Source organism: Pelophylax lessonae (assembly GCF_965119305.1).
Source record: "Pelophylax lessonae genome assembly, chromosome: 2".
NCBI lineage: Eukaryota > Metazoa > Chordata > Amphibia > Anura > Ranidae > Pelophylax > Pelophylax lessonae.
In genome coordinates this window covers 616,350,204-616,367,514 of record NC_138769.1, presented here as the reverse complement: position 1 = coordinate 616,367,514, position 17,311 = coordinate 616,350,204, and the positions used below count along the sequence as shown (strand labels likewise).

Sequence of the window (17,311 nt, the reverse complement as noted above, 5' to 3'; positions counted from 1 at the left end):
CTATGAGAGAACCCATGGTGCCACCATTGCACCGGCCAGAGGGTTCCGGGAGCGGGCCACGACCTCTGCACTATCCTGTAGATGCAACGCCAACAGGACCACGTCTGGAATGCCCCCAAACGAAGGCACAACTGCCGAAACGACTCCGGGTGAAGGGACCATTTCCCTGCATCCAAGGCCTGTGGACTGAGGCCACCTGCCTGCCACGTTTTCTGCACCTGGAAAGCGAACAGTGGAGAGAGCTGGAACAAGGCGCTCTGCCCAACGAAGAATCGCCACTTGCAAGGCCGCAAGGACAACCTTGGTGCCCCCTTGGTTAATGACAAACCACTAGTCAATGTAGTCGATTGAATGTGCACCGGACTGCCGCAGGTGCTGATCCAGTGAACTAGGCAAAGTCGGATCGCTCTCAGCTGGAGGACATCAATCTGTAACCTGGATCTTCCAGGGACCATACTCTCAAAGCAGAGAACCTGCAGAGGACTCCTCCCCACCCAGACAGGCTTGCATTCGCAGTGACAATTGTCCAATAAAAAGGGGAGGAAGGATCAAGACTCCCTGGGCACCTGGCTCAGCCGGATCCGCAAGTCCAGAGAGTTTGGATTCCAGTCACCTTCGAGAAGAATTGCCTCCTGGGGAATCCCCAAGAGGGATGGAGCGAAAGTGACCGTCTTCAAAAACGACACCATCAGTCCCAGAACTCGCATGCAGGTCAGAAGGAACGACCATGTGCGGGACAGCAAACAGTTGAAAAGCAGACCGAAGTTCCAAAAGTTTTTTCCCCAGAGGGAGAAACACCCTGACTGAGGACGAGTCCAAAGTCAGGCCCAGATAGTCCAGTCTCATGGAAGGGACAAGGGATGAATTCGGAAGGTTCAGAACCCACCTGAACTCCTCCAGAGTTCTCATGGTGACATCCAACTTCGTTGTCAGCACCGTAGGGGACTACAAACAGAGAAGTAGATTGGCCAGGAAACCAGGACCGATACGCCCCGCTGCCACAACAGCGCCAGGGCCCGGAGCCAACGCCTTTGTGAAGGCCCCAGTAGCAGAAGCGAGACCAAAGGGTAACACCACAAACCGACAGATCCTTCCCCACGGAAAAAAAAAACAAAAAACGGAGAACCCGCAAGTGTCCCGAACATAACAGAATGTGAATGTTGGCAGCTAGATGCCTATGGAGGCCAGGAGGGAAGCCATCATTGTGCGAACCGATAACATGAATTTTTGATCTGCACGGAACTATCAAAGGGCCAGTAGGTCCAGCTTGTTTAACCAGAGCCTGAACTTCCCCACAGAGCACCTGCAAGCGATCTGGGGACAGCCATACATTGGAAGGGAAAATGTTACCGGAATAAAAGGATCGAAACTCGATCTTGCAACTGGACCGCATGACCTCCTGAACCCAGCAGCCTGGGATCCGGGCCAGCCGAAGGTCCTTAAACCGGCAAGGACGTCCCACCACCCCCTAGATGGGTGAGGAAGCACCTTCAGGCCGTGTAGGCCTTGTCGGCAGATCGGAAAAAAAAAAAATGATCTCTTGTTCGCCAGACCAAACAAACACTGTTCCCAGTGCACACTACGCCAGGGAGTACAGTTCCTGGGCCACAGCCACGCCATCCTATCCCCCAAGTCCTTAAAGGACGGGGTTTCCTCCACCGGAACAAAGGTAGTCCTATTCAGCTAGAGAACGTACGTCCACCAAAGGCGGAACAGTCCTTTGTACCAAAAAGGGTAACGTGTAGCGGCCGCTTAGGCACCCGGGGGGGGGGGGGGGGGGGACGTCTCAGACGGTCCCATCCTACATGTGCATAATGAGCTGCTCCGGATGGCAGTGAGTGCCAGATGCTACCTGATGCCGCTGCGTCCTCCAAATTGCAGGGTATCACACACCGAAAAATAGCCATCCACCAGCGCCCATCACGGCAGGGGAGGTAGAAATGCCATCCTCATCATCCGAGGGGACAGGGCGCGAGGTAACAGACCCGGCAGGGAGGCCCATGTCTGCAGCGACTGACTCAGACTCACAATCCGAGAAATCAGATGATCAGGGGTAGGTAGAGGAAACGTTTCAGCGCACCTCCCACCTCCACCCAGTCCCAAATGCTTCCCGAACTGACAAAAAGGCATTGACGGACAGTGGAGATCTGGAAGGCCCTGCGGCCTCGGTGAGGGGGTCAGGGGGGAACAAATGGCCAGCAGGGTCCATACGGAACCTGAGAAACCCGCCAGCAAAATTTTCAAAAAAAAAAATGATTTATAAAAAAAAAAAAAAAAAAATGGCTCCACAGCGCTACAGTTGCCCCCCCCCCCCCCCCCCCCGGAGGCCAGGCGTGCTCTAATGAACCCCCACAGAGAGGGAGAGACCACCCTCATGACTCACTGTTCTCAGTATAGCAGTCAGATTAGAAGGGCCTCAGCAGTGGCTCAAAGAAAGGAGAGAACTTCCCGGGTGACGGAAGGGGCTCCTCCCACCAAAAGAACACCTCCAGGCATTCCCACCTGGCCTTCACAGCAAAAAATCAACCCCAAAATGACCGAAAACGGGTGTACCAAGATGGCCGCCGTCATAGAAGCAGAGAGGCTATAACAAAATGGCAGCCCCACACGGGAACACGGTAATCGGGAACCACAGGGGGACCCCCCCCCGACCATCCCAGGGAGCAGGCCCGTGTCCACCCCAGAATCCGCCAGGGAGGGGGGGGAATGTTTACTCACCATACCAAGAACGTAGGTGGGCGCCATCTCCTGACAGGACCCCACGCCACCGAAGTGGGGGTGCTGTCGGCCAAATAGGAACGCTGCAACATAAGCCTAGACCCTATTATGTGCGTCCTGGCAAGACGTTTAACTCGCGGTGGGACTATGTCGCGGCCGACCAAGCGCGGAGTGAAGGCCTGCACGCGCTCGTTTGCTAGACTGGGGTGACTACTGGATATAGGGATCCAGCCGTCGCCCAGCCCAGGATAATTGCTTGAAGATCTCACAGGGAAAAAGTTCCGGAGAAAAAAGGCTAGTTGAAAAAAAAAAAAAAAAAAGACATAAAAAAATTATTTTATGCCAGGACCCGAGATCCCAGCAAGGAACTAGGTCCTTACTCCTGACTAGGCAGATTAAAAATGACATCCTATGCAGGAAGAGAGGGTGTACCCTCCGGGACTGCCCATAGGCGTAGCCAGAACTTTTTTCGGCCTAGTGTCCTACTCCTGTAGGGGCAGTATTACCCTACTGATATAAATCAGAGAGAACTGCGTCCGTCAATGAACGATAGCTAAATGAGATTTGCTGGGAGTTGGAGATGTTCTATGGGCTGGTCTAATAGTGGCAAAATACAATTCATTGTGAAGATTTAAATTATATTATATATATATATATATATATATATATATATATATAAACACACACACACACATACAACTAGGCTTTAGGTGTAATCATTCCGGTTTTGGTCATTTTAAGACCCCATTCACACTAGCGCGACTTGTCAGGCGACTTGGTCGCGGTGGGTCGCCTGCCATTGATTAGCACAGGACCCGTTCTAATAGGAGCGACACAAGTCGCTCCGACTTAGAAAGAGGGTCCAGTACTACTTTGCGGTGACCTGGAGGCGACCCGCATTGACTTCAATGATGAAGTCAGTGCATGTCGTGCCGAGGTCGCGGTGCACGCTGTGCACCGTGACTTCACAGGTCGCCCCAGCAAGTCGGGTCGCCCCTGTGTGAATGGGGTCTAAGGGTTAGGCTGTGTAACACTTTAGTGTTTGGGCTGGGTTAAGGATTAGGGAAAGGTTTGATTTCAAAACAAATTTGATTCTTTTTTTATATCAAGCACAAGTGGCTGCCGTGGAAGGTAACATAGCATAAAAACATACCTGATTAAGATTACAATATACTGTAAGGTCTGGCAATGCTTTTAGTTTTTCTGCACATAAGACTCGGGATTCCAAATTTTTTTTCTGTTCTTGTAGGTTTCTTGCAGCTTTTTCTAAGTTAACGTTAAAGGAATTAGATGCTTCTCTTAATTCAGCAAATAAATGGGACTTCCTAGGTGTTTGGGAAAAAAACATTTCAAATATAAAATTATGGAAAATTATAATATATACATGGGGTACAGCACCATTTAAAATTGGTAACAAAACAGATTTGACATAAAATGAAAAATTATGTCTTACAAGAAATCACACACTTGAGTACCACTGTATAACATACATTAGGGCAGTGGTTCTTAACCTTGTTGGAGGTACTGAACCCCGCCAGTTTCATATGCGCATTCACCGAACCCTTCTTAATTGGAAAAATAAAATATGATTTTTTCAAATTCAAAACATAGGTATATATTTAGGTATATATTTATACATAGGTGCACAAAATCAACAAAACCATTAAAGAACAAAACCATTAAGAACAAAGAACAAAACCATTAATAACAAAGAACAAAACCATTAAAACATGATTGATGGAGTTTTGCCGGTGCTAGACTAGAATCGCTCAACTTGGCATTGCAAATCATGCAGTTAGGACGCTGACTCCCATCACGTTACGTTATACATGTGAATCCATATTGTACATATTCGTCCGACCACTTTCTGTTTTTTGCTCGACATAGTTAGTATGAAGGGATTAATATTAAGAAAGAAATCACACGACGTACCCTCACGACAGTTACAATTCGACTACTGGGTGCGCCAAATTTCCTGCAGCACAGATAGGCCAAGCGATGTTGCGTGATCACCTGCAGCCAATGAGCGGGCGTGTCATCACGAATCATATGAGTCAGGTGTGTGTCTTGACCTCCGCCGAACCTGCGAGACTGACTCACCGAACCCCTGGGGTTCGATCGAACCCAGGTTAAGAACCACTGCATTAGGGCATCCCCAACTATGTATACAATTTTGGCATGTAATAGATGGGTAGCATTCACCCCTCCATATAAGCCCTGCCCACTAACATAGTTGTGTTGCAGCTGGTTCAAGCAGCTCTTAACACTATTTCACACTTGAAGTGTATAAATTATTGTAGAGCGGAATGATAATTCACATATGCCCAGAACAGGTTATTTTGTGAGGATAGCCATTAGTCTGCCATGTAAGCATAATCAAATTATAAATCCCTTAGGTGCACTGTGACATCAATATGGCAACTTGAACACTGAACTGCAAATTACATACAAATTATATATATATATATATATATATATCTATATCTTGTGAAACACACAAAAAAAAAAAAAACACTATTATGGGATTAATGTAATTTTCCCACAAAAGTCAGTTTAAAGAGTGAGCAGCGCAGTAACATTTGTTTTATTCATTATCTGACTGCACCAGAATTAAGTGTCCCATTAGAAGAGGGTCCGGTGCTGGTGCTGACAACTGAGCTGCAAGATGTTGATGGGGAGTTTGGCTAAAGTTACCCAAAAGTTTGGCCCTCCTCCTCCTTCCCCCGCCGCCAGGCCATTCACAAAGTTCACCGCGCTTCACGCATGTGCAGTAGGGAACTGCATGTGAGGCCGCAAGGCTTAACTTCCGATTTCACTTATGCAAAATGGCAGCAGCAGGACCCGAGAGCTGACTGAAAAAATCAGCTGGGGATGAAGACACCGTGGGATTTGTACAATCGCGTACCAGTAGGTCATCATCTTCAGCTCCAGGGTGGGTGCGCCACTGGAGCCCCGTTCCCGCTGTGTTTGGACACCTGCGTGATCCGGCAGTAGTAATGTCCAGCCAGCGATCGTTCGTAGAGAGGCTGAACAGCGGAATGCCTATGTAAACAAGGCAGACCTCTGTTCTGCCAGATGAAAAAAATTGAATTTTTGTAAGAACTTACGGTAAAAGTATTTTCTCTGAGTCCTCCGACAGTCGCCGCCTGTTCAGTTAGCCTTCACTAGTGGGTAATGGCGCCCTCTGCAGGAGCAGACTAGGCAGTAAAAGGTTAACAAAAAAAAGCTTTTACACATAACAACCCTCTCCAAGGGGGCTGTTCCTCAGCTATTACCCATCAGCCACTAGAAGCTGCTCTTCAGTTTTGGAGCTGCTCTTCAGTTTTGTAGCAAGCAGTACATGAAGACCATCAACCCCAAAAAGAAGAGGGGCGGGGCGGCGACTGTCAGAGGACTCAGAGAAAAGAATTTTACGTTAGGTTCTTACAAAAAACTGAATTTTTGTAAAATCTTACCTGTAAAATTCCTTTCTCTGGATCCTCTGACAGTCGCCGCCGCCTCTAAGTCATCACTGTTGGGTATTGACTTCTGCTCTGCAGGAGTAGCTAGGCATAAAGACTTAGTCAAAAGAACAAAGGCATTTGCATATACACACCCATGGGGGCTGTCCCATCTGGTCAATATCCCCCTGCAGTGACCACTCCCAACTCAGTTTGGTAGCATAGCAGTAGGTAACTAGAAAAAAAAGTTTGTCGAGACAAACTAAGTTGGCTTGAGAAAGCCTGACCAGAAAGTTTGAAAAGTTTAGAAAGTTTAGAAAGTTTGAAAATGTGAAAAGTTTAAAAAGTTTAAAACATATTGCTAGCATTACAAGCAAGTGACTTCCATCATTAGTATGATTAGCAAAGTTGCTAGCATGTTGCTAGCATGATTAGCAAGTGACTAGCATGTACTTAGCATGATTAGCAAGGTATCTAGCATGTCACTAGCATAATTAGCAAGTGACTAGCCATGTCGCTAGCATGATTAGCAAGTTACTAGCATTTCTCTAGCATGTTTCTAACATGATTATCATGCGGCTAACATGTTGCTAGCATGATTAGCATGTGACTAGCATGTTTCTAGCATGATTAGCATGTTGCTAGCATAATTAGCAAGTGACTAGCCATGTCGCTAGCATGATTATCAAAGTTACTAGCATGTTGATTGAGTCTAATGGGATTTGGAGCTTGGGTCATCTGAACATCCTGTCAATGAAAGTTCATCCTGCAAATGCAGCGTTTGCTTGATAGAAGCAACCAACTCATCCATGAGTGCAAGCTCTGCCAGGGGGAGAATTATCAACCCCTTCCACCTCAGCCTCCCCCTCAGACCCCTCAAGGTCTAGAGATGAGTGAGACCCTGAGAAGGGCACTCCAGCCATAGCAGCCCCATCGCCCTCTGAATCAGAGGAAATAGACACTCTGGGCCGTTTTGTGGATCGATCAGCCACCAGCATCTGCACCTGAGCAGCCAAGTTCGCCACAATAGTAGCTAGATCAGCCCCCTCGGGGGGATGCAGCAGCCCCTTGGCCCCCCACCAAGGTGGGAGGAAACTTGCAATCCTGAGAATCCATGCCCCAGCAATATTAGGAAAAAAGGAGTACTGCCCCTTTAAGATCGCGGCGATCGCAGCCCACCGCACCCACTGAATACACCGACCCCCACAGGGATAAGAACACAGGGCAAGGAATACAGGAAAAGGAAGGTAAAAACCTGGAGAGATCACACAGGCTGCTGCACCGATCGCTGTCCCAGAGCAAAAGGAAGTGATGCAATGACTGACCGCCCCTATAAAGCCTATGTAAGGCTACACAAACATGGCCGCTCGGCTGAGGATTCCTTAGGCAAATAGAAAATGGCGCCGACATGTGGCCTGATCGATCGCCGCCAAAACGGCGGCATTTGGCGCCAAAACGCCGCGCCTTACCACACAGGACCGGCCACCATAATTCTGCCGCAAAAAAATGGCAGGTCGCCGCAGCGATCGCCACACAGCACGCCTAAGCCCAGACTGCTTCATACATTCACCCAGCAGGGCGGGAGAGCCTCCCCCCTCGCAGCCCACACACAGGCAGCATTTCCACACAGGAATCTGACAGAGAGCTCAGCAGCCACACAGACATGCAGGGTCACACAGTCTCAGACTGACACCCAAATAGACAGGTCCCCACATAGAGTTACACTTACCAGTCCGGATGGCGTGGGGAGCCTTCTCCAGCGACCAAACCGCTGCACTGAGGACAGGGAGTGTCGCAGCCAAGACGCAGTGGAACTGCGGTGCGAAACCGCAATAGCGTCCAGTGAGGTAGCCACCTCACCGATAGCATCCCTGCAGCGAACAGGGATGGGTCGTTCAATATGCCAGGGAAACCTGCGCTGAATGCTCGATGGCAGGCTGGGAAGCCCCTGGCCCTGAGCCCTGGGATCCAGGGTGGCCAGTCCGAGACCCAGGTCCGCACGATCATCTTCATCCGAAGAAGCTAACTAATGCTGAAAATTAACAGCTAAGTAAAAGAAAGAGAAAAAGACTCAAAATAAAATCAAAAAGAGAATAGAGGCTGGGACTGAGAGCCCCAGCACAGGAACAGCCAGCCTACTCCTAAGCTAGGCATTAGAAACTGAGTTGGGAATGCAGGAAGCAGGGAGGTATTGACTGAGGGGACCACCCCCTAGGGGTGGGATATGCTAAAAGCTTTGATATTAATAAATTTTGTTGCCTAGCTACTGCTGCGGAGCAAAGGTCAATAACCCCATTAGTGATGAATATGAAGTGGCGGCGACTGTCGGAGGACGTAAGAGAAAAAGAGATTATTCTCCCACTCTACAAGACTCTGGTCCAGCCACATCTGGAGTATTCTGTCCAGTTTTGGGCACCAGTCCTCAGAAAGGATGTGCTGGAACTGGAAAGAGTCCAGAGAAGGGCAACAAAAATAATAAAAGCTATGAGGAAAGACGACAAGCACTGAACTTATTCTCTCTGGAGAAGAGACGCTTGAGAGGGGATATGATATCATTGTACAAATACTGTACTGGTGATGACCCTAGCATAAGGAACCAACTTTTCAGAGGAAGGGAATACAATAAGACACGTGGTTACTCACTAAAACTAGAGGAAAAACGGTTTAACCTTAAAATACGTAAGGGGTTCTTTGCTGTCAGAGCTTAATTCTCTTCCACAAGCAGTAGTATCAGCAGAGAGCATCAATAGTTTCAAAAAACCTTAAAGACCACAGCATACAGGGGTATCCAATGTACAGTTAACAGCAAACACACACACATCATAGGTTGAACTGGATGGACTGAAAGGCAGGGGAACCTAGGGATACCCGAGGGTCCGACTATTCCATGAAGGGGGCTCACTTCCACCCCGAGACCGCTAGAGTGTTGGGGGGGACATTTTACTCACCATACCACGGTATCAGGTGGGCGCCGCTGCGAACAGACTACCTCCCACCGGGGGTGGGGGTGCTGCCAGCCAGGAGGTACACTGTGACTCAGGGCGTCCCAGGTACTTTGCATCCCAGCGAGATGGTCCACTCGCAGGCTCGACCCCGTCTATCGGGGCTCTAACGTGGCGAGGCTTAGTGCTGGACTATAACCTGCTCACGCTCGTCGGCCAGGCTGGGAGACCTTAAGGATCTAGGATATCCAGTCCGAAACCCAGCCAGCTGTTGCTTGTAGTTCTCCGGGAACTCTAATTGGTAAATAAAAGTAACATTGAAAAAGTTTCCCAAATCAACAGCGAAGACCACAGTCCCAGCATGGAACTAGGTCCTACTCCTAAACTAGGCAGAGACAAACTGAGGGCTGTAGCAGAGTGTGTGTGGGGTTATGCCTGCAGGGACTGCACCATAGGCGTGGTGACGTTTTTCCTGGCTAGTGTCCTACTCCTGTAGGGGGCAGCATAACCCAATGGTCAAGAAGATAGGAAGCTGCGTTTGTCAATGAACGATAGAGAAAACAATTAAGTTTTACATAAATTTGTTTTATTTTTATTTATTTTATTTTTTTTACTTTAATTTTGAGAGCCCCATAAAAGGGCTGAGCTAGGCTCTAGAGCAGGGGTGGGGAACCTTTTTTCTGCGAAGGGCCATTTGGGTATTTATAAAAATCATTCGGGGGCCGTACAAAATTATCAACTTAAAAATGTGCCTGTTATATTTGGTCAAACATTTAATTAACTAATGTGATGGCTGCAACTGCTTCTCTTTGGTGAGGTGTGTGATGTTAGCTGATGATGTTAGCTGGTATTGATGATGTTGCTACTCGCAACTGGTTTTCCAGGTTTGTGTCAGTCAGTCTGTTGCGCATTTGGCTTTGTGGTGGTAAGTTTTGAAAAGAACTGCTGTCGTCAATGCTGGTGGGTATAGCTGGCTGGTACTGCTGGTGGGTACAGCTGTGGGTACTGCTGGCTCAGGCTGGTACTGCTGGCTTGTACTGTGGGTACTGCTGGCTGAGGCTGGTACAGCTGTGGGTATTGCTGATTCAGGCTGGTACTGTGCTGTAGGTACTGCCTTGGGTACTGCTGGCTCAGGCTGGTACTGCTGGTTGGTACTGTGCTGTGGGGACTGTTGGCTGGTACTGATGTGGGTACTGCTGGCTGGTACTGTGCTGTAGGTACTGCTGGCTGGTACTGTGCTGTAGGTACTGCTGTCTCTGGCTGGTACTGCTGTGGGTACTGCTGGTTCTGGCTGGTACTGCTGGCTCTGGCTGGTACTGCTGTGTGTGCTGCTGGCAGGAAATGCTGACTAGCAGCGGCGCCGTGCTGGAGGAAGAGGCAATGTTTCCTGTATTGGTCACAGGTGGAGTGTATTTGATATCACTCCGCCTGTTACTCACTCAGACTGTCAGAACGGAGCCGGAACTATACAGGAAGCATTGGCTCCATTCTGACAGATCAGCTGAGAAACACAGGCGCAGCTGAATGGGGGGCCGGACCAAATGACTTTGAGGGCCGCATACAATCCCCGCGACATAGGTTCCCCATCCCTGCTCTAGAGCAATAAGATCACCTTTACTACAAAGTCCTTTGCCAGCTCTTAAAATGGGTACAAAGCTAACTGCTGTAGCAGCTGTGAGCTTTTTTTACCAATTCTGTACCATGCATTTTATAAACATACCTTGGTAGACAAGAGGTTAAAGCTGCTGGGACTCAAGTGGTTAATGAGCAGATATGTAAATGAAACATTGACACCCCAAATCAACATATCTGAATACCTTTAACCGATTTAATCATTTGAAAAGGCATTTAACACTTAGAAAAAGAAAAAAGAAAAAGAAAAAACACCACTCACCTTGCTTCAAGAGCAGTATTAAGTTTTTGGAACTCCTCATCGATCTGTCGTGACACACGTTCCTCAAAAGCCTTATTTCTGGCTTTAATATTTTCCACCATCTAATCAGTAAAAGGAAATAGAAAATTAGCTATCAATTTATTGGAAAGACTAGAAAATTACAACAAAATGTTACCTTAGTCTGCGTTACATCCCCTCCACGGCAGAGGCCATTTAGCTTGTATCAATCTTACAGTCTCTGCATTTGGGAACTGCTCAGCTGGTGACAAGTTCTCTGACATGCACCGTCCTTCAGTCCCACATGTGTAAGCCCTTATACAGCCCAGAAACCGCTATTAGCCATAACATTATGACCACCCACCTAATATTAAGTAGGTCCCCCTTTTGTCACCAAAACAGTCCTGACTTGTCCAGGCATGGACGCCATTAGGCCTCTGAAGGCATGCTGTGGTATCCGACAACAAGCCATCAGTAGCAGATCCTTTAAAAACTGGATTTTTGTAAGAACTTACAGTAAAATCCTTCTCTCTGAAGTTCAACAGACACAGCTCCTTATCTTCATGACATGTGGCCGCCCGTTCAGTTAGCCTTAACTAGTGGGTAATGGCCTCCTCTGCAGGAGCAGGCTAGGCAGTAAAAGGTTAACAAACAAAAGCCTTTACACATATAACACACCTCTAGGGGGCAGTTCCTCAGCTATCAGCCACTAGGAGCTGCTCTCCAGCTTTGTAGCAAGCAGTATATGAAGACTATCAACCCCAAAAAGAAGAGGGGCAGGGGCGGGGGCGGCGACTGTCAAGAGAAAATAATTTTACGGTAAGTTCTTACAAAATTCTATTTTCTCTTACGTCCTCTGACAGTCGCCGCCCGTTCAGTTAGTCTTCACTAGTGGGATGTCCCAAAGCAGTGTAGGTTTGAGGGGTGGGAAGACGCAACCAAGAAAAGGCAACGTGCAACCAGGCCAGAGTCAAAACAAACTGAGCCAACAGGGCAACAAGCTCAACAAGAGCCAACACTGGATAAAGACACCCCAAGAAGAGACAAACACACATCTCTGCAAAACAACCGCCGCGCACAAAACTTTACGGCCAAAGAAAGCATCCGAGGACTCCATCACAGCAAGTGTGTAGAATCCCGTGAAGAGTTGCACAGATGACCAGCCGCCGCTGTGCACACCTGAGCCACAGAAGATGGATGGCGAAACGCCCAATAGGCACCGACAGCTCAATTAGAATGAGCCCTGACAGGGAAAAGAGGAACCTGACCCTGAATGGAACAGGCCCAAACAATCGCCCGCCAGATCCAGTTAGACATGTTTGCCGCAGACGCGGCCTCACCCTTCTGAGGACACTCAGGAAGGACAAACAGGGAGTCAGACCTCCAATAAAACACTCAATGGCGGACTGGGAAAAAACCTCAACCGCTCAAACCACCGACCATGTCCCCTGGGCACAAAGCGTGCCCAGAACTCCACCCCAGCCCAATAGGCAGCCATCCATGGTGAGCACCGTCCACAGCAGAGGCCGGAAGGACTTGCCTTGTGTCAGAGATGGTGACAGGAGCCACCACCAAAGATCCGATCTTGCTAGGTGGCTAAGAGAAATCCACCTGTCCAACGACTGAGGCGTTCTGCCCTACCTGGCAAGGACCCCCACTTGCAGAGTTCTTGAGTGAAATTGAGCAAACGGGACGGCTTTGAAAAGCCGAAACCATCAGACCCAGGGACCGCATACATGCCAGCAGAGAGGAGAGATCATTGTCCCTGAAGGACCGGATCTCGCTCTGCAAGGTCTGAAGCTTTTTCTCTGGGAGAAAACGTTTACTTGAGCGGAGTCCAAAACCTTACCCAGGTAACTCAGATGGACTGACGGAATCAGTGCCGACTTCTGGAAGTTGATAGTCCACCCGAACTCCTGGAGCGTCGGAACCCTGACCGTCAGAGCGCTCGTCAAAGTCGCACACGAGTTCAACCATAATAGGAGGTCGTCCAGATAACAGAGAACCGCAATCCCCCTGAAACGCAGTAAAGCCAGCACTGGAACCAAAACCTTGGTGAATAACCTGGGAGTCGAAGCGAGACCGAAGGGCAACGCCACAAACAGGTAATGCTCCTCTGCCACCGCTAAGCGAAGACATCTCTGATGGCCCTCGTAGATAGGGATGTGCAGACACGCATCCTTCAAGTCGATGGAGGCCAGGAACTCCCCTGGACTCAGCGACGCCACCACCGACCCAATGGATTCAATCCGGAACCCCTGTACCCGCACAAAGCTGATTCAGAGACTTCAGGTCAAGAATCGGACGCACATTGACCTCTTTTCTGGGCACCTTGAATAGGTTGGAATAAAAAACGCGAAACCTGTCCCGTGAAGGCACTGGCACAATGACTCCTTTGGCGAGCAAATCTTGTACCTCCCCCATGAGATCTCAGAAACGATAGAGAGTCAGATGGAGATTTGATGGAAAAAACTATCTGCGGGGCGAGATCGAAACTCGATCTTGTACCCTGAAGGAATCAGCTCGTGAACCCATCTGTCCTGAATTCCGGACAACCAGGGTTCCTGAAAGCAACGCAGATGTCCCCCCACATCTGAAATGGGTGAGGACGTCCCTTCAGGAAAAGGTGTACTGGGATCCCGAACCAGCCTATGGCTTACCCGACCACGGCTTCTTGTGCCCAGCGCGGGTGGACTTTCCCTAAGAGGCTTGGGGCAAAAGGGTACTCTTACCCCCCCGAAAGCTCTTTGATCAACTCATCCAGAGTGTTCCCAAAAAGATGACTCCCCACATAAGGGCCACCGTCTGTTTGGAAGCGTGGTCAGCTGACCAGCTTTTCAGCCGAATAATGCAGTGGACCGTGACCCCGAGCGCAGACAGCCCAGCGACTAACGGAGCCTTGTCAAAGGCCGCGTCAGACAGGTACATCCCGGCCATTTGATACAACATGTCAAGGGCAGTCGGAGAGGCCGACTGTCGCCAGGGTGCTCCGAAGCACCTTGGACCATGCCGTGAAAGCCGGAAAGACCATCGCCGAGGCAAACACAGGTTTGAGCAGTGAGCTCGTCCCTAAATACATGTGGTGGGAAAGCACCTCCACACGCCTATCTACAGGATCCTTGAACACCGGAGAGTCATCCACCGGCATCAAGGTGGATTTATGTATGTCCACCTCAGGTGACACTGTCCAGCATTTGTCCATAGCATCCGCAAAGGGATAGCGGCAGTGAACTCGCTTAGGCACCACTAGCACATGTTTGATGCAACGTCATTGGCCAAGCACAATTTTGTGAAAGCTCCTCGGGGCTGGGGAAAACCTGACCCGACTTCTGGGCCTATCGGAACCCGAAGGCAGCCCGCTTACTTGACTGAGATGGCTCATCATCAAAATTCCAAGTCTCCTTAATGGAACTCATAAATGCATCCATCACAGCGCGTTCCCGCGCCACCGAGCCTCGTCGGAAAGTGAGGACAGGGACCCCTCCGGGGGAACATTGTTCGTGGCAACCAAATCAGGCTCTGAGTCAGAGGACTGGGAGGGCATAGGCCATGTTTGAGAAGTGCGTTCCGGCATCAGCAGATCCACCTTGGACGCCAAAGTCGCAAGAGCAGCAGATAATGAGGCCATGGAAGAGGACTCAGGAGTACCTGAAGCCACAACCAAGTCTGCAGGGAAATAGTTATCCTGGGAGTCCATTATTGCAAGAAATTTATGGGACGCTGGCCCTTTAAAACGGCGGTTCCTGCAGACCCTTACCGCAACTTGCACTAACCTGTGGAGCCCATTCAGAGAAGGTGATAGCCACCAGAGAAAAACGTTTTAACATGATAATGCCCAAGAAAACAGGAAAAATCCCCCACAGTGTCAGTGTTTTCCACACGCTGCTCAGTGAAAAGGAGAGGAGGGAGGAAGTAACCTCACACCCTAGAGGCCTATGCCCGCTCTAAGCCTCAAAAAAATGGTGCCAAACGAAAGTCAATGGGAGGAATCACATGCAAAATGGCTGCCGCCCTTACTAGGCGTTTGCCCACACCCAAGATGGCGCCCGATCGGTGCCAGAATAGGGAGCAAAAATGGCTGCTGCCCATACAATGAGCACAGCCAGCCTGCCCTCACCCAAGATGGCGGGCGCGCTAAACGGCGCCAAATAAAGTACACAAACACTATCTGGCCACCACAGGGAACCCCAGAGAGAACCCCTGGACGCTACAGAACCCCCATGCCCCCCAGGTACAGCAAGTGCACCGCACAGCGCCCTCAGCAGGGCCAGGGAGGGAGGGAAAATTACCACGCTGGCCAGAAGGGGGATATCACAGCGACCACCAGCACTGCCATCCCTTAAGGGTGGGCCCACAGAACCCCCCTACAGGTCCTAGTCCCAGCGAAAAGGGGGTAGTAGTATTTACCAGTCCAGAGGATGCGGGCACTGCTCTGATACGGGAAACCTCCCACCCTGAGTGGGGGTGCCGTCAGACAAGGAGGGATGCTAGCAACACACGGTCATTCCGGAGTTGAGACACCCCCGGTGAATATAAACCTCCGCAGGCCAGTCCCCATCCCGAAGGGCACTGTCGTTGCGAGGCCAGGGCCCACCAGTGACCTGCGACGCTCGTTGGCAGGCTGGGACTCCATAATGATCTATATTATCCAGTGCGAGGCCCAGCTCTGCTGTCGCTTGTAGTCCTCCAAGAAATGACCTGACTAACTAGCGAAAATAAAAAGCTAATTTCAAAAGAAAAAAAATGTGTTTTAAGGAAAAAAAAAAACAAAACAAAGAAACTGAGACGCTAGGTCCCAGCATGGAAGAGCTAGCCTACTCCTGACGCTAGGCAGCATAGAAACTGGAGAGCAACTCCTAGTGGCTGATGGGTAATAGCGGAGGAACAGCATCTTAGAGGTGTGTTATGTGTAAAGGCTTTTGATTGTTAACCTTTTACTGCCTAGTCTGCTCCTGTAGAGGAGGCCATTACCCACTAGTGAAGGCTAACTGAACGGGCGGCGACTGTCAGAGGACGTAAGAGAAAATGACATTTTTTACTTATCGTGAAATCCATTTCTCCACCCACGGACGTAGCTGCTGCTTTAAATCATGGATGGATGGGTAAATAGCCCCTCCCACTAGGAGTGACCAGGTAGAGCCAAAGGCTTTGACACGCCAAGGGGGGCGGGGTCCCTGGGATATTATACCTGGCCTCACTGTTGCATCTTCAGTTTAGTTGCAAGCAGTGAACCACCACCAAAACCCAACTCTTCAGAGAAAAGAGGGGTGGGAGCTACGTCCGTCGGTGGACTCAGAGAAATGGATTTTACTGTAAGTAAAAAAAATAGAATTTTTGTAAGAACTTACCGTAAAAATAATTTTATCTGAGTCCTCTGACAGACTCAGCCCTTCAAAGTTTCACCACAATTGGGTAATGGCGCCCTCTGAAGGAGCAGGCTAGGTAGTGAAACGTCATTGAAAAAAAAACTTTCACTAGACACACCTTTAGGGGCTGTCCTTTCAGACATTACCCACAGACACAAAGCTTACTAGACATTACCCCCAGACACAAAGCTTACTAATCAGTTTCGTAGCAAGCAGTACAGGAAGACAAACAACCCCAAAATCGAGGGGCGGGCGCTGCGTCTGTCAGAGGACTCAGAAAATAAGTTTACGGTAAGTTCTTACAAAAAACGGAATTTTTGTAAAATCTTACCGTAAAATTCCTTTCTCTGAGTCCTCCGACAGTCGCCGCCCATTCATACAGTCATCACTAATGGGGTATTGTTTTCCTCTCCACAGGAGTAGCTAGGCACAACACTTCTTAATACAAAAGCTTTTTGCATAGACACACCCATGGAGGCTGTCCCACCAGTCCAATACCCCCCTGCAATAGCCATCCTAACACAGTTTGGTAGCAAGCAAAGTTAAGTGTTTAAGCACCCCAAAAAAGGGGCGGGGGCGGCGGAGGAGGACTCAGAGAAAGGAATTTCACGGTAAGATTTTACAAAAATTTTGTTTTCTCTTACGTCCTCCGACAGTCGCCGCCCATTCATACAGTCATCACTAATGGGGATGTCCCAAAGCAGTGTAGACTTGAGGGGTGGGAAAACGCAAACGTCAGAAAAGGCAACGCAGTACCCACATCAGGGAAAGGAACCTTACATGACCAGCAAAGGAACCTTCTGCGCAACAAAAAAGCTCAACAGGAGCAACAACCCAGGAAAGCAAAAAACCAAAGGGTAAACAACCCCAACAGCCAGGGACCCGGACGAACCCAGGGTCCCTTATGGCACTGCTGCACAGAGAACTTTGCGGCCAAAGGAGGCATCAGCTGAT

The 17,311-nt window shown here is 49.3% G+C and overlaps 1 protein-coding gene across 1 annotated transcript in view; it reads right to left on the bottom strand.

Annotated features, from left to right (window-relative positions):
- Nucleotides 1–3,823: 3,823 nt before the first annotated feature.
- LOC309548215 (RING finger protein 17-like) overlaps nt 3,824–17,311 on the bottom strand; it is a gene marked incomplete at both ends in the record, with an annotated part of 197,925 nt that continues 184,437 nt past the window's right edge. Inside the window, 2 exons of the mRNA XM_082248169.1 lie at nt 3,824–4,043; nt 10,995–11,095. Of these exons, the coding sequence (XP_082104295.1) occupies nt 3,824–4,043; nt 10,995–11,095 (321 nt within the window). The remainder of the gene's footprint in view (nt 4,044–10,994; nt 11,096–17,311) is intronic.